Genomic DNA, 17,432 nt, shown 5'->3' with positions numbered 1-17,432 from the left:
GGGGGGGGGGGGGGGGTGTAAAACTTGGGGAAAACTACTTTCTGTGACTGAAAACACAGCCTGACCCTCAGCTGGAGGATGATATGCAGATATTGCTGCTAGATTGATTGCTATGGAGCCAACACAAAGCTTAAATTGTTTTCAGAGCTCACAAACAAGTCTTACATTCTTGACACTGGAATGCAGCAGATGGTTCAAGGAAAAGTTGGAGGTGAAATGCCCGACAGAAAACCCGTGCCGCTCACAATGCGACATCTCTCAGGCTTCCCTGCTTTTCAGCAGGCTGCCAAACATCTCTTTTCAGCACTCATCAGTCAGCTAAGCAGCAAGGCTGCCAGACAAAGAAACCTTTTTTTTGTTAAATGGAAGAGATAAGGTCTTACTGAGCTGATGTCTATCACTGCACTAAGATTTCTGCATTAAGAGATGTGCTGGTTGCTGTAGGACTGATCGTCCCTGTCTCAGTCAGCGGTTCTCTGTGAGGAGATGATTCTGTGCCCTTAGAGCACGTTGCTCTCAAGACTGACATCACTCTTGATGAATATTCTCACTGCTCTGCACAGATCAAGGGCAGGACCTTGTAGCAGTACTACCACGGACCTGAGGTATTCCTTGTGGGTTGGATGGTAAACATATCAAGTGTTCTGTAGATGCAGGATTATGATACAAGCCTTGAGCATCTAAGGACTAAATCAGAGAATTATCCTGCATCCGCAATGGCAGATGAATTTGCCAGAGCCCCGTGTCTGTAAAAGGATTCCAGTACCTCTTTACAGCCTTCCTTGAAAATGAAATACTCCTCCCACTTTAGTTTCAATGATAGAATCATACACTGCTTACTTTCACAGCATGTTGCAGGAACAGAGAGAGAGGTGGGAAACACAAGGTAAAGACACAAGCTGCTGAGAAATGCACAGTTGCATGAAAGGAACAAGTCTGACAAGGAAATTAATTTCATGTTTCTTCTGAGTTCTAATGGGGGGGATTCCTGCACTGAAATCTGATCATCCAATAGGTCAGTGGTTAGTAGCTCAAACGTTACCAGTCTCAGTTTGTCTGTGAAGCCCATCTTTGATACTAAGTCCACAGAATAGTCATTTGACACTTGAAATGCTTTGCAGGCTAAGGAGGAGGTTGGGGATGTCAGGACTCTGACTGTGCACTTCTTGCTGAACAAATGAATACTCAAGAGTAGCACCAAATTTAGTAGTAACAGAAGGGATTAATTACTTCAAACTCCTGGCCTCCATTGGTCACTTGTAAGGGCTCAGAAAGTGTTGGTAAGTCCAGGCTTCAGACACAGACATAAGCCAGAGAGCACCTCTGGTTGCTGAGAGGGCTGAGAAGCTTTGCCCTGACCTCCTGCAAGGTTAACCAGGAGAGAGGCATCAAGTTCTTGGGAGGAAACCACACAAACACGTGTCTCCACCCTCCTGACTGTGCCCAGCAGCAGTCCTCCATTCCTAGGAGTAACAGCCCTGGGAACACACACACAAAAGCTTTGCTTTAGGGATCAGACCACACAGCTTCTATCACTCTGCCAGCAGCCTGTAAACAGAGTTTCAAGTGAAACTCATGCAAGACAAGTTTCTTTTATTATTTTTATCCTGTGGGCAGACTAACAAGAAGGACTATCAGAAGCAATACAACCAAAGGAGGAAGATGGACACTGCCAGGCTGCATCTCATTGCTACTGGTGGCAAAAATAAAACACCAAAGAAATGATGCAACTCAGGCCCCAGAAACCCTGTGTCACTTGCAGGTCTCAGTACTCAGACACACAAGGAGACATTCTTAGATGTAATATAAGAGACTTCAGCATGCAAGACGGCCTGCAGAGCTCTGTGTTCCTCAGCATCACCTGCATGCCAGAAGGCCACTCTTCTGTTACTGAGACACAGTGGTGGAACCTTCAAAGACATTTACAGGGTCTGAACAAGGCGAACTTCCCACCTCAGTCTTCCTCCTCTGCCTCTTGCAGGGACTGCTCTGGAAGAAAGCAAATCTGCTTTCTCTGGAATGCAAATGCACGACTAGCCACAGCAGATACAATTAGGTATAACACAACTTTTATCCACCTAAAAACCAGCAGTGGTGTCTGCATTCAGTTTGTAGCAATAGACCTGCTGAATGGTTAGACCCTGCCTAACCATAAAACCAGCAGCAAACGGAACACAAACCAAAACACTTCCCCCTTAAATCCTCTGCAAAGGCCCAATTTCTTACCTGGTTTCTTCAGTGGCCATGTAAAAAACATCATCTGGTGCATCAATCCAGTTCATCCTCCTCCTTTTGACTGGAGGCATGGATCCACCACGAATTAATCGGACTTTTGTTGGGTATGATTTCCCATTGAGCAGCAAGTTTCGGCTTGGTCCCTAACGTGACACATAAAAAAGGACAGTTATGGACTGCAACAAACCCACGGCAGCACGTGATAGGCACTCAAAAGGAAAGAGAATTAAAGTTTTCATATCAGTTGTTCAGAGTTTCTGGTAAATAGAGCCTCTCTTGCCCATGACTGAGCACAGAATTCACATCAAAGCAATTGTCCACAAGCAATAGAAGATAAGCAAGCACCTTCAATATATGATAGGACAGCAATACTCCAGTGACAGGACAGATAATAAATGGAAGATGTTACCAATAATCTGTTGCTTTGTGTCTGAAAAATGACATCAAGTGTGAAAGACTGAGCGTAAGACTTGGATTTCAGCTACTGCCATAAATCTAGAGCAAATCTATTGATTTCAGGGAAGAAAATCTAGCTACACAGCAAATAAAATATAAAAATTAGAATTTACAGTTATTCTAGAGTACTAAACTTACCCATATCCTTTTTGTTCTAGGAAGGTTAGTATTTAATGATACATTGAATAGGTTGTTGCAAACAAATCTACAACTACAAAGCTTAGCAGCTTTCATGATAAAATCCTTTTAGCATTTAATACCACAGATTTCCCATATATAACACATTTGCTTTGCAAATCAACACAGGTATAATTTTCCAGACCCACAGTAGCCCTCTTCCACTCAACTGGAAAAACATGAGCTGTTAATAAAGAGAGGTGCAGATGCAAGGGAGCAAAGGATTAAGCTTCTCAAATGCAGCTGTCCTTGATCATTTGAAGTCCAGTTCTGCTGCCCCTCTTCCTGTTTGAAAAATCCCACTGAAATTAGTAACACTGGACAAGTCAGGAAAGATGCAAAATAGGGCCCAGAAAATTTCATATGAATAAATTAAAGCTGGTCAGAAAACATCACAGAAGAAATTGAATTCTGGTATTTCACAGGCCATACTCTGAGGCCAGACCATCTCCCCAGATGTACCCAGGCTTCCTCTTCTGCCCACAAAATGGGAAACTGAGAATGTAAACAAGGGATGTCTGTTCTGGGAGATCAACCTCAAAAGGAAAGGTGGGGACATGAGGTACTCAAGTCCTGAAGTGTCAGGTCATGGCAAAAGCTCAATTGAATTTTAAGACTTTGACTTAGAAAGTGAAGACTTCAGTCTGTCAACCAAGAAAAAAATGCCCAAAAAACTCCTGCATCTTATTTTTATCTGAGGAGAAAACAACAAATTATTGCTACTTTTTTTTTTTTTTTGACCAGCCTTAATAAACTTTGCTAGCAAAATCTGCTTCTTGTAGAAAATTTCGGCTTTAGAACTAAACAAACAAAATCCCACCTTCTAAAATCCTATGCTCTTTTAAAGCTGTTACATACAAGTGCAATAATGATTTAAGTTCTTAGTTGCCCAACTCCATGTCATACAAGACAACTTTGGCACCACAGCAGACCACTGAAACACTTCAAGAATTGCTTTTATATCTGAGGTTTATTAAGGAAAAGGTTTCAAATAAAAGGCTTTTCTGTTTTTTTGTTTTTTTTTTTACTTGCCTTTTTTTTTTTTTGGGGGGGGGTCTTTTTACTCCTCCAGATTTCTCCAAGAAAATCCTTTCAATAGTTTTGCAAAGGGTATTTCCTCCACACATGCTACATGCACAGAAGAACAACCCCAGAGAAGGTTCTTGGAAATACCTGGAAGGGGCACCCCTGTGCTTCCAGGCTGCCTTTTCTATACCTGCACAGAGCAATCTGTTTCAAATGATGCATTCTGAAAAGTGGATCTTTAATTTTCAGTTCAGTAGCACACTTTATCAAGCAACCAGAAATTAAGGCAGTTCAGGGTTTTCACCCTAAAACATGTAAAAAGTATTAGGTCATCACAGATTTCCCCCATTGCACTGAGTTGGTTGATTCAGCAGACACAAACAAGTAGCCAGTCTCCTCAGTGACAAGAAATGAAGCTGAATTCAAGGAGGAATACAATTTACCACTTCGTGTCAGATGCTCTAGGAACAAACCAAGTGAATGCTTCCTTATTACAAGCAGACTAGCATGCTTAAGTTATAGCCTACCCTCATGATCCTGCACACTGTCCAAGAGCATTATTAGATTTAATAATGCTTGTGATCACCATTCAGGGACCATCACTCATACCTGCTGCTGACTGACCCTCGCCAGAGTGACTCTACTGACACTAACATCTCATGGCAGTTCACCTAACGAGGTAAAGCTTCACTTTATCAACACCAGATCATAATTTTTTTTGGGGGAAAAAAAAAAAAAAAAGACTTCTGCTTGAGCTTCTCTCCCATAAGCCACATGTGATGCACAGCCCTTGTGCTGGGCCCTTCACGCCGAGGTGAACTTCATGACAAAGCATTTTGCCAGAGACGCATCAATCAGACTGGCTAGTTGCTTCTGTCCTTTGATAAAACTCAGCATAATGGATGAAAGGCTAGCAATCATTTTTACTCAAACCCCCTCCCCAAAACCATAAAACCCAAGCATCCTCAGCAGACAACTTGCACACCAACTTCCCAAAAAAATAAACTGTTATCCAACCAAACCCTTCCATCATTGAAACCTTCCTCCTCCAGTGAAACATGTTCTACCTAGAAACACATCCCAGAACTTTGCTATAAACAGCCACTCAGTTTCTGTATGAGCAGAAACAAAATGTTCCATTCAAAATAGAATCTCATTTATATCTATAGAGAGACAGATTGGAGGTTTAAATTGTACTTAACCACTTCAACATTTCATATGCCCCAAAATAATAATTTTGTTAAAACTTTTCAACTACTTGGGAAATGTGACCAGCTGCAAACAGCAAAGACGGACTTGAAACACTAGGGTTTAATGGGGTGCTCTATCTAGTGTGGGTTAATAACTCTTTTCCCTGTTTTGGTTAAATGAACATTCTCTTACCATTTGTCTGGTTTGTCCGTGGTTAGGCAGACCTAACAAACAGGAAAGAGAATAGAGCTGGTAAGACCATTGCTTTTCCAAGACAGAATAAAAGTACAAAGTCAAAACACACGCAGCTATGATTGCAACTGTGTTGTTTTGCTAATACAAGAGTTGTCTACCAAACTAACTTCTCCCCTCCTTGAAAGGTAGCTGAGAAAAGAGCTTCCTTCACAAAGTGAGTTGAAGAGCAGAGTCCACATATTTAAAACACGTCCTGTTTGCTCAGTCTTTTCTCCATTTACTCACACTTTTCTTCAACCTACTGCTAAAAGTACAACTCCTCATTCAGATCTGAGGTTTTCCTCAAGGCTTGGGAAAAACCTGCTGTTCTGTTTTGGAGGAATTTACTGACATCAAGAAGGAGCATGTGGAAGGTGTTACATACTATTGAGACAGAAGCCAAGAAAATCTTTCCTTTCATCCTTGGATCCCCAGGGAACTCATCAGCTCCAACATTAGTTACAAGCTGCTAGCAAACACTGTACCTGCAAAACCTACCACAAGAAGATGCTTCCATAGGTGCAGCTCCACCAGTCAGAGAGCACAGTGACTCCAGCTATCACACAAACCCCCTCTCTAGTAACACAAACAGCCCTGTAAAGCACTGAGCACAATGGCTTGATTCTACTAGCTTATTTCTGTACTTTGGATACCCCACCATGCTGCCACAGCATGGGTACTGAACTGTACTTTACATGTATGAGGCCTTATAGGACACAAAGATCTTAGGATGCAACAGAATTACATGCTCCCACAAGGCAGCAAGGTCCAGTACAGAATGGCCTGGGAGATCTAATAAACCTTTTTGTTAGCACCTTTGAGTTTTCTAAGGTGCATGCTCCCAGAAACCACCGTTCCATTAACATCAGTGCACCAAACCATCCTTCTCAGCTCCTCTTGGCTGAGAACCAAAACATCAGTACATCAAATCCAACAGGTACCAAACCCAACAGGTACCAAATCCAACAGGGCAGGCATCAGCAAATGCTGTTGCTGGCTACAGAATCATCAGTATGAATTCTGCTTCCATACTTATAGAAAGTTTCCCAGTTTGACTTTTGAAACTTGCCATTACCAGTGAGTTAAGCTGGGATGAAACTGCAAAACTTTATCAAGAATCCTGCAAGAATGGACTTTTACAGCTCTGTAACTCCCAAAAGATTCCTTGAGATCCTCCTTGGTAAAACCAAACACAAGGTACTCACAGATATGCCAGGAAACACATGGCACAGCAACGTATTAGGAGGGAAGAAGGCAGAATGGGGACAATTTCTGAGCACTGAGTACCATGCCAGCACATTAAAATCCACAGTTTCTATCAAGTGTATTTTCCATTCTGTGTAGGTGTATGCTGTTAGCTGCTTCAAACATGAAGACACACAGTTTCAATTTTTACAGCATTTTTGTGCCTAAGTCTCCACAAAGATGAAGAAATGGCTGCCAGGAAAACTCCCATCAAATCTGTGGGACAGATGTACTAGGCTCCAAGCAAGAAGACCAGTAACAACCTTTGGATGTTCACAAAGGCAATGCAGGCGCCAGATAATCACCCCTTTTTCATGGGAGCAGCAATCATATCCAAAACACAGCTGTAAGCAGCTGTTTGAGATGGATGGACAAAGAGCTCCATGGATACTGGGAAACAGCACAGCCAGCAGGATGCAACCTGAATCTGGTGGCTTCAGAGCTAAGCTCTAGCACTTGTCTTTTCTTCCTCTTTCTATAACAGAAAGATACTATTTTCTCCATTCACAGGAGTTCCGAGAGATATAAATCAACTGATGTTAATCCCTGGATTGAAGCCACACATTTCATTTGATCCACACTCCAGATCAGCTCTTGTGTGAAGAGCATTCTTGATGCCAGAAAAGGCTGGCCTACAGAAGGAGCTGATTATGGCTCCTGCAAAGACTATTGCTGGATATACAACAAAGAGCGCTTGCTAGTCCTGAGCACCAGAACTAACCCAGAATATTCTACAGTGAGATGTTGAGCCTGACACAAACTTGAGTGAAGGCTGAGCAGAACTGCTACCTACTCTAAGCCCCCAAGCTTCAGAGCCCTCAAAAAGCAAAGAACCAGTGATTACAACAGGGACACATCTCACCCCTGAGCTGTAACTTCTAGGACAAAGCTACCAATGCAACTTTTTGCTCCAGTAAAATAGGACACAAAACAAAGTTACAATTTCAGTCCAATTTATTCTCTTGCTATCACAATAATAAGGTAATCAATTAGCATATCAATTTTAGTTATCTGTGAATCTTCCCTTTAGTCACACTTTGATAACTGGAGTTTGAAAGAATAAATACCAAACCAGACACTAAATAGACTACCTTCATTTGCAATTAAAGTAACACACTGAAAACATATGCAGCCGAAGCACTGCTGCTAAATGTGCAACTTTGACCTGCTGTGGTCACCAAAGAGATGCAGAGAGACAGTGTAACATCTGTAACCCCCAGCAGAACAGCTGTCAAGTCAACATCATCCATCTGTACAGGAAACATTGGATTCTCACCCTCAAGTTTTTGGTGGCTTGTGTGTGAGAGATGAAGTCTGCAAGACAGGCATCCCTAAGAACTAACCCAGTCCTCTGTCTCTGGGTGAGGAGTGGTACAGACAGGCAACTGACCACATGGAACTTGGTCCTCCCTGAGGTGCTTGCTCCATTTTCACAGATCTAAGGTCTGAGAGAGACTTCTCACACACATGCATCCACTAGCACTTTATTAAAGCAGGACAGCATTTGAATATAAACCAGAAGCAAAATCCAACAGGGTTCTGGCAGCTCCTCTACAGGAAAAAAAAACACCAACCCTTCTTTAACTTAATTTCATGGAGGAATGTCTAGGGAAGCCACAAGGTAGAAAGTGTGAATATTCCCTCCAATGACATCTAAGGTCCAACTGCTTGAATTTAAATAGCTCCACGTACATAGAAAGAAATTGAAATATACTCTGAAAACTCAAACTTTTTTTTCCATAGCACTAAAAAACATTCCAGAGCCCTAGAAAATGTCCTCCCACTCAATTCCTTCTGCCAAACTCTCCTCTACACACTGAAATAAAGAGAAGTGCCAGAGGATAAAATGTAGACAAGGTCAGTTGAGGTTTTACCTGCAGATAAGCATAGATGACCTTTGCCACAAACAATTCTACCTTATTAGTGAAATGGCAATAAAACAACTAATCCCAGTACAGAGACTGACACCCTCCAAGCACACCTCCACTCAGCACAGCTTAGTGACAAAGATCTCAGAGCTATTCCTCAAGCACAAGCATTATTACTGAGATTTTTGGCTCAAAACCAGTCACAGCAGCTTATTATGCCCTAATGACCCTTTCATTCTTGAAGTATCAAAGCTGCACACTATATGCACTCATATACTTTCACCCAAAAAAACATAGGTGGGGAAGGACTAACACAAACAGCAAATAAAGTCTGTTACTTTGTAGCTTGGCTTTGTCTTTGGGGATGTGGGGGGACCACCTCTCTCTCAGCCAACCTGTTTCTTCTCATGTAATCACCTCACTTGGACCTACTGCTTTCAGTTTTATTTAAAAAGAGAGAATACTCAACCTTTAACTTCCTGCAGCAACTAGAGCTCCCAAGAGCACACTGTGGGAGTAAGAAATAGTTGGCATCAGCCAACACAGAATGGAATGGGGGAATCTGATTTTCCAGTGGGAAGCAAACCAGTACATCTGGTCTCACTGGAAGCCTGAGGGCAGATGTGCACACTCTTTGCTAATCCAGTCCCATGCCCGTCGAGTCCAGCAAGAAATCCTCAGCATCTGAATTAGCATTCAAAAATTACTCCCACCACTCAAATTCAACCTGTTTTGTTGTGGGTTTCTGCCAACTCCACACAATGCACAACAGCCATTTTGAAGAGCTGGAGAGCCTAAACCCTCAGCAGTGTGCCCAATGGAGACTGGTGTGCAGGGATATTTTCAGGAAGTTACTACAAGCAAGCACCAACAAGCTGGAGGATAAGCACAAACCACGGTCACTTTTCTACTTGGGCAGAAATCTTCCAGTGCTTGCCTGAACAGACACACTGTTGCCTGTGTATTTACAGATAATTTCCTAGTTTGGCACAATAAGTCTGTAAAGAGCTGCCCCCAGCACCAAGAAAAAGGAGTAGCCCAGCCTCCAGCCACCTGACATAACTTGGAGTTTTAAATTTGTATTTCCTAGAAATTACTAACTCAAACCTTCAGAATATCCATCACACACAAAAACGTGGTATCTTCATCTCATGTTAACATAATTAATGCTTTTTTTCCCTCCTAAACCAATCAGGTTTAACCAAGCAATGTGTTTTGTTTTTAACTTCCGTTTACCAAAGAAGTATCATGCAGAACATGCAACATACACTAAGATTCATAAGCATGTCTTGAGTCACAATGAATGCAGAGATCTTCACACACTCTCATAGCCAGCAAGCTTACAGCACTAAGAGACACTGCTTTTAAAAATCCATACAATCTTCATGTGTATTTTCCTTTTCCTAGAGTAATTCTCCTCCTAGGATTCCATCCTTCCCAGCAGTAACAAAAACATCAAGAGTACCACATTTGTGAGCAAGCGAAAAAAAATATGTAAGAATTCATGTGTGAATGAGGCTTGATGAACAAGAATTTCACTTCAAAGTTACTGGTTCACTTGAAGTCGTCTCTGTGAGTTGACATATACACACATACAGTCTTTGTAAACTAACAGGAAGGCTTCAGTACCCTTCTCTTTCTTAAAACAGCCAAGAGTGTGTTACTGCTGTGAGCAGATTGAGTGTCCACCTCTTAACAATCAAAGGCTAGAAACTCTCAGGAATTCAAGTGCAACAAGCAGAACAAAGCATAAATTGTATCAAACACCACCTACACTAACATTTTACTAAATTCTGTTGTATACAAAAACAATGTTAAAATTGCAATTTACTTACCTAAGTAAGTTCCTACCAAGATTGGCAAAGAAAAAGGAAAAAAAAAGATTTAAAGTTTAAAAAAGGAAAGATTCACATAGTTCAGAATAAAATAGCCCAACCCCATGCAACAAATACAGAAACACAGACTGGTTTGGTTGTAATGAAACACAGAAGTGATCACAGATCTCTGTTGGGACAGATAAACCCAAGACAACATTGAACACTAACTACAAATGAGAGATTCCACAAAGAAGAGCTTTAATTTTGCATCAGTGGTTCATTACCCGCCTCCTTTCACTAACCCCTGCCCATTAACCTTGTTGCGTTTGGACAGTACATCCTAAAATGCTTGGTCTGACAGTTTACATTAAGTTGCTCCACATCTCACAGGTATGTTTGTTCATGCAAACCTATGCCTTCTGCTATGAGTACCTGAAGGACCCTACTAATACATTCTGAGCAGTGACATCCAACTATGATGAGTTAGTAGCGACCCTTGGACAAGTATGTTGAGAAGGGAGAGCTGTGATCTGTCTTGGTGTGGGGTCAATTGATACTCTCCATCTGTAACCCTGAAAGAACACCAGGATATATTCTGTCTGGCTGAAACACACCAAGTGGTTAAAAACAGGTGACAAAACCATGCATCATTGCTTTAGGATTTGCTGACCCGAGCTATGTAAACTAGAAACCTCTGAATCTGAAATTAGAAACCACTGTTCCTAGAATTGGGAGTATTACACATCATACACATGTGTGTATAGATATACGTTTATCACACATGGAGATTCCACTCAATTACAAATTCAGGCTTTGTACTATTAGTACAATTCTGCTCTTGCATTTTTATGTATCCATTTCCTCTCATTAATTATGCCTGTTTCCTACTATTGCCTTGGGATAGGCACTCTCCTTTCATTCAGATCAACATTTACATCTTACTCCATGTCATCCCTCAAATGAAATGGTTTTCACTAGCTGGTTCGTAAAGCATAATGCTCATCTCCTGATTTAATTTCCAGATTTTTCTCCCTAACACTAAAAGAAACTAATCACAGTATCATGGCTAAGCTGAAGGCAAGTGAAAAAAGTTTCACTTAACATCAGAATACAAAATCCTAAGTACAATTCTCAAAAATAAGATGTACTTCTGGCATATAATCTAAAGAAGCTGCACAGGCAAACAGCTCCTGGGGTCTCCAAAAAAACATTTCAAGCAACTTGTCATTCTTCCCAGCTGTGCTGCTGCTGGCAAGAAACAGCCATTCCTTTATGAAGCACTGAACATTTTCTCTCTTGATACTAGTCAGAATTACTCTGGTCCGGATATCAATAGCTAAAGCCAGGACTTTTTCCCAGTACCCCCATGGAACACATTATTCATTAAAGGACCAATACTCCCTGCTGTTTGCAGTCATTCCTGGATGGGCAGATTTCCTTCAGCTGGTTACCCTCTACTTAGGAAGGGCAGCCAGGGGCCACTGCTGATAAAGGCAGAACTTTAATGCAATTCATGTACACAGGTAAGTCCAAATTTTTTACAAGATTCAAGTTAGCCAGAAAAACCTTTGAGATAATCACCTCCATAGCTGATGCTGGAGAATTTCCACATATTCTCAATTGGACAAATGTTTATTTAATCAAGAACAGTATTTTCACTTTCATGATCATCTCTTAATTATTAAACTAATGCCATGGTAGGCTGATGAATGCTTCTGGTTCTAGGAGTTCATTCACATTTCCCCATAAGGAGGTAAGAAACTATGAACCTGAACACGTTAAACTAGATCAACATTCCCTTTTGGTTTAGAAATCCCCAGCAGCAGAAGCAAGGTATTGCAACAGTTAATTAACCTCACTCAAAAATCTGCAGCTTGTTTCCAGCCAAAGTTTTGCTGCTGTACCTTCTGGCTACTGCAGCTCATTATTCCATTCCCGGCTAGACTAAAAAGCCCTCTATTATTAGACTTCTGCTGCTCCTGTCAGCAAAGACAACCATCTACAACTTCCACTTTGATAAAAGCATTTTCCATTATACAGTGTGCTTTCCAGTCCCTTCACCATTTTCATGGCTCTTCTATAAATCCTCTCCAATTTTCAGCATTCGATCCACTACCATTTTATCAATACAAGTTTGTTGCCAGGAAAAGCTTTCCCTTTATTTTAGCTACTCATTCATGTTCTCTCCCTTTCTGCCAATTTTAGAGTGCATGTGATGACCCTGAAAAACGAATTGATCAGATGAAAGCTAACATGGTATAAAAGAGAGAGGAAAAAATAATCTAACAATGCTCCTCCTTTTCCCCAGTAGGAATTTGCATAGACAAGTATCACATAGACCCTATACTGGATAGCGGTAAGGAGAAAAATAAACAGGGTCCAGGACATAAAATATTACCTGTATATTTCTAGAGGAAGTTTCATGGTACATCTTATTAACCAAGCTCTAGGGTATTAGTGAAAAAGAATAAACTAATACATTTTTAACATCTCACTGTATTCAACAGCTTATGGGACTCCATGTGCTTTTCATGCTTCAAAAATAGGAACCTGCAGGAGTTTGTCCATGCTAACCTAATGCTGAAGGAAAGCTGGGAAGACCACTGTTTGCATAATCATGTCTCCAATGCAATGAAAATGAAAGAGGAAAGCAAAACAAACTATAGGATTACACCCTTCTTAAGAAATAGATTGGAGGGAGAAGAGAGAGACAAGATTATTTTCATGTTCTTGGAATTCCAGCACCAAACTCTAGGTGCCTGGCCAGACTAATCATATTTGAAACCTGAATAAGCTCAGGTCTCCAGGGTTAAGCAGGGATGATTCAGAAAAAGGAAAGTTAAAGATACCCAACTGGAGTTACAGTAGCAAGAGAAAAAGAAAAAAAAAAAAAAAATCCAAAGGAAAAAGCTGAAGTACTCTTATAAAGGGTTCAACATAAGTAGTTTTAACTAGTTCTGGCTGCAACCCACTAACAAGTCTCCTTTCTTCTTCTTCCCTGATATCTCACCACCAAGGTTCCTCTTTTCCCAGTCTTTCCTTTTTTACCATTGCTAGTCCTCTCTTCACGTGGAGTTCAACCTGACCAACCCTAATACAGACTAGGTGATTTTCCACCTCCAACCCCTCCACTCTCAGTCACCATTTGGACATATTTAGGAATGGTGTTTCTAGTTACACAGGAACATCCATCAAGGTACTTTTCTGAGGGCTGAACTCTAAGCACTGACCACCCATTGTCGTAGACACCAAGGGGTGGAAGATCCTCAGATTAAAATCTCCCAGCAATACTGTCAGAGGGAATGCCCCAAAAACCTACACGAACAGTTCAATTTTCAGCAATGTTAAAACAGCCTAATTCTAAATGAAGGCAGCAGGTGCCATGGCAATTTAAAAGCCTTAGAAACCTGGCCATACATATATATATAAATAAACATGGATCTTAATTCTTTCCACTAAGCAAAACTACAAGCTGCTACTCAGCCAATTCCCTGCAAAGCAATCTCTTGAATTTATATTGCTTTATGATGTGGCCATGAGGAAGGCCTTACAGACTCATCAGATGCAATCAGCTCAGCAACTAGCCATAATTTACATACTTCACCCATGAGTTAGGAAGCAATAGCCCTCTAACAAAAGGCATTTATCACCAGCTAAAGCCCAACATCCTAGCTATCCACTGTCATGTATCAGAGACTTTGACACTGTGACCTGTACAAACCATAAGGTATCTTCCAGATGCCACAGACAAAGCACATCAGCAGGAGGCAAAAAAAAAACCCTGGATAATTCATATAACATTGAGGCAAGTTAACATCTCCCTGAAAACTTATCTCAATATAAGTGAGTAAAGTGTCTTCCTGCACCTTAACTTTTGTACAAATAGTATTTTAAAGCTCTCTGAGCAGTTGTCTTGACACCAGCTTTCCTTTGCAGGACTACAATGTCCTCACCCAGCCAGTGTGCCACCACATATCACCAAGGGGAGAGGAATAACAAAACCAAAACAAAACTCCACAATTTCCCATAGGAACTATGTAAATTAAGAATCTGCCTGGTTATAACAATTCAATTTTACTCTCATTGATATTTTTCTTCTATTTTGGTCAGTTACAATTAAAAAATCAGTCATTCTGGATATAGGAGTTTATTTCAGTCCTTTTATACTAACTTATTGGCTCCCAAATTCTGATCACATGGCTTCACCACTCCTGCTGCCATTTACTCCTTCAGAACAGTTCCATCTTGTGCTCTTCCTCTCCTCTGACCTCCTCCTCTCCCTTCCCACCAGCAGCACCCTAAACTAATAAGCCTGTATGGATCCATCCAGGGCCAAGGAGAAGGTCTCAGCACCACATTGCCACTGCTGGCACAGCACAGGAAACTGGTACTAGCCATGCCCAGAGCCAGCAAAGCTTACTAGTTCACATGCAAGGCAACTGGGAACCAGTGCTATGTGGCACTGGCACACAAACTGGCTCCAGGCCAGAAATAGCTGCACCAAACTTCTGTTTCCTTGTGCCCAGCAGGTGTTCATCCAAGTTCTTTAAATCCTGCTTCTCTTGCAGGTGGTTCCCTTCCCTCTCTGTCTTGGCAAAGCTTCCAGCAACCCAGGGCTAGAAAACATTCCGGATGTCGAAATTGCAGCATGACAAGTATTTTCCATTCATAAATAAATCTCAACCAACGAGTTTAAGCTGAACTGCTCACGAGAATATCCAGTTAACACTCACTACCCCAGCAGGTGAACAGATTCTGGGACTGATTAGTACTCTGCTACCTAGTAGTTATAGGAACAAGTACTATGCCAAGTATTTCAGTGGCTGGCTGAGAACAGTGAGCAGATAAAGCAGCAAAGTACTTGGTGGGAGCCAGTTTCTGCACAGCTACAGACGGGTGCTTCAGAGAAACACATTCTGAGCAGCCTGAACAGGTATTTCACTGAAATCTTCTTTTTGAAAACTGTTCCAGCAACAGCTACGACTGAAATGAATCTAATCACATAAGTGCACCAGCAGACAGGTATTTTAAAACACTAGAACAAGAATATTCCATTTCCAGTAAGTAAATAGACTCAGGTTATCAAACCCAGCACTCTAAGCAGAGAGAGCCTGAAGGCCACAACATCTCAGAGCTTCAGAAGTGTCTCAGCTGCTGAGTGACTCAACAGTTCCCTTGCTGATGAGGGCTTTCAGCAGGGAGCAGTAGGCAGGTTGTCACTAGCAGCTGTGGAAGTTCAGTGAGCTACTTCACATCCCTCATGATTGAACAAAGCTTCCCAGGAAGCCAAACTGACCCCAGGCAGCAGGGTGTTGCTATTCTTCTCAAAGCACCAAACTTAAAAAGCACATTAAAAACTCAGCAACACAAGACCAAGATGTAAATTCTTAAAGAGAGCAAGACAGTAGAACAATCACTGTCTTAGTTCTTACTGTATTCTCCACATGCACTTATATATGCATGCATGTGAATAAATATTGATAACATCCACTGTCTCAGCAATTAACCACAAAGCTTAACATCAGGGCATGCAGTGTGGGCCACTTCATGGTAACACGTAGGCTTAACCTTGTGTTTGCCTGCCTCACAATGACATTTGTATATCCCAGCTATTCAAAATTGGTCTGTTGTACTGAATTTAAGTGACATCTTATGTACGTTTCCTGCATTATCACAAACTAAAGCTTCTGAGGATTATTCATTAGTCAGAACAGATTAATTTTTGAAATTTTGAAAACCATTTCTACTTTAAGTAGAGAACATGCAGATAGTCTCTCACTGGTGAGACTGTCCACACACTGTGGAAAATACAGAGGCTTGGACTTGGAATTCAGTGTGAATACTGTCTTCTATTTCTTTGGGTCAATGTGAATTCAAAGTCGTTCAGGACACTTGAAACTTGAATTTCAAACAGTGAGGCAACACCTAGTTTCAAACCAACCATCACAGCTTTCAGCAGTGTCACAAAGCTGCTAGAAAACTGTTCTCTCAACTTGAGGAATTAGTTTAGGAATTAGATTCTAAGCATTTCACTTCATGTCTTCCGTACAGTTGTACGACTTGTCATCAGCATGTGAAAAGCCTGGAAGGTGAGCAGCATGACCATGGGTGGAAATGATTACCCAAGGAACACTTAGACATCAACAGAGAAGGTGCACACAGACTCATTAGCCACAAAGCACAGACAAGCCAGCAGATGAAACTAAAAATCACTCTCCTAGCATAAGCTGAGCGCAGCTTCAAGGTCTTACCCCTGCTAGGCATCAACAGGCGCTTCTTCATGTTGCCTGATAGAGCACAAGTGAACAGAAAAGAGAAAAACATCACATCAGCAACCTGAACAGCAGCAGTTTAAAATGTTCTTAATCTTAAAACACAAATAATAAGATATTGTTTGTAACTGTATTTTAGATAAGCCACATGTAAAGTTAAAATCGGAGGTAAAAAAATAGAAGATTCTCTGTATCTCCCTCCCTGCTCAGAGTTACCATGAAACCAACTATTCCTTTCCCCTGTCAAGGAGAGCTACCCTCCATGCTCTCACTCTCATTAAGACCACTTGAAAGCCACCTGGGAACTGCACAGCTACTACCTACAAATTAAAAAGCTGTAAACCTCCAAAGAAAAAGGAAACATGACTGGAGAAAGCTATTAAGGTTTTCCTCATTGTACTCGTTTAAAAATTGAAGGGAAGTTTCTCCTTCACTATCCCACTTGCAAGGCAGAGTTCCACTTGCACAGCAGCTTTATGTGCATGCAACACCCAGGCAGAACAAATCACATGTCTCTCCCAGGGAGGAGAAACAGGACAAGTGACTTTTAAAAAAGGAAAAAATTAACTTCCCTCAAGAATAGGAAACTTGGAATTTATATAGAACTATAGCTTCAAATAATCTTCTTATATACCAAAAGGACAGAAAAAAAAAGCCTATATAGACTATATACATTTTGCAGAAAAATATTTACCATCCATTCCATTGTGTTGTTCATAACTTCTTTTTCCCAGGATAGTTGGGGACCCATTATTAATGACAGGTGTAAACTTAGCAGGAGTCAGATTGTTGAGAGAACTGGACAAGCTCTTTGCAGGATCTGGTTTCGGAGGACATGGATGAGACTCTGTTGTAAAACAGCAAGGTGGGGGTTTTTATTAGTGGTGATACCCGAATTATACATCTGAAAA

At 41.2% G+C, this 17,432-nt stretch overlaps 1 protein-coding gene across 1 annotated transcript in view; it reads right to left on the bottom strand.

The window, feature by feature from the left end:
- Positions 1 to 17,432, bottom strand: part of MTA1 (metastasis associated 1) — a 66,797-nt gene that overhangs the window by 2,358 nt on the left and 47,007 nt on the right. The window contains exons 16-19 of the mRNA XM_009999916.1: positions 17,216 to 17,368; positions 16,501 to 16,536; positions 5,278 to 5,309; positions 2,227 to 2,378 (exon numbers count right to left, since the gene is read on the bottom strand). Coding sequence (XP_009998218.1) covers positions 2,227 to 2,378; positions 5,278 to 5,309; positions 16,501 to 16,536; positions 17,216 to 17,368 — 373 coding nt within the window. The remainder of the gene's footprint in view (positions 1 to 2,226; positions 2,379 to 5,277; positions 5,310 to 16,500; positions 16,537 to 17,215; positions 17,369 to 17,432) is intronic.

The sequence above is a fragment of the Chaetura pelagica genome, unplaced genomic scaffold (assembly GCF_000747805.2).
Source record: "Chaetura pelagica isolate M959 unplaced genomic scaffold, ChaPel_1.0 scaffold246, whole genome shotgun sequence".
Lineage (NCBI taxonomy): Eukaryota > Metazoa > Chordata > Aves > Apodiformes > Apodidae > Chaetura > Chaetura pelagica.
This window is presented reverse-complemented; position numbering and strand designations above follow the sequence as displayed.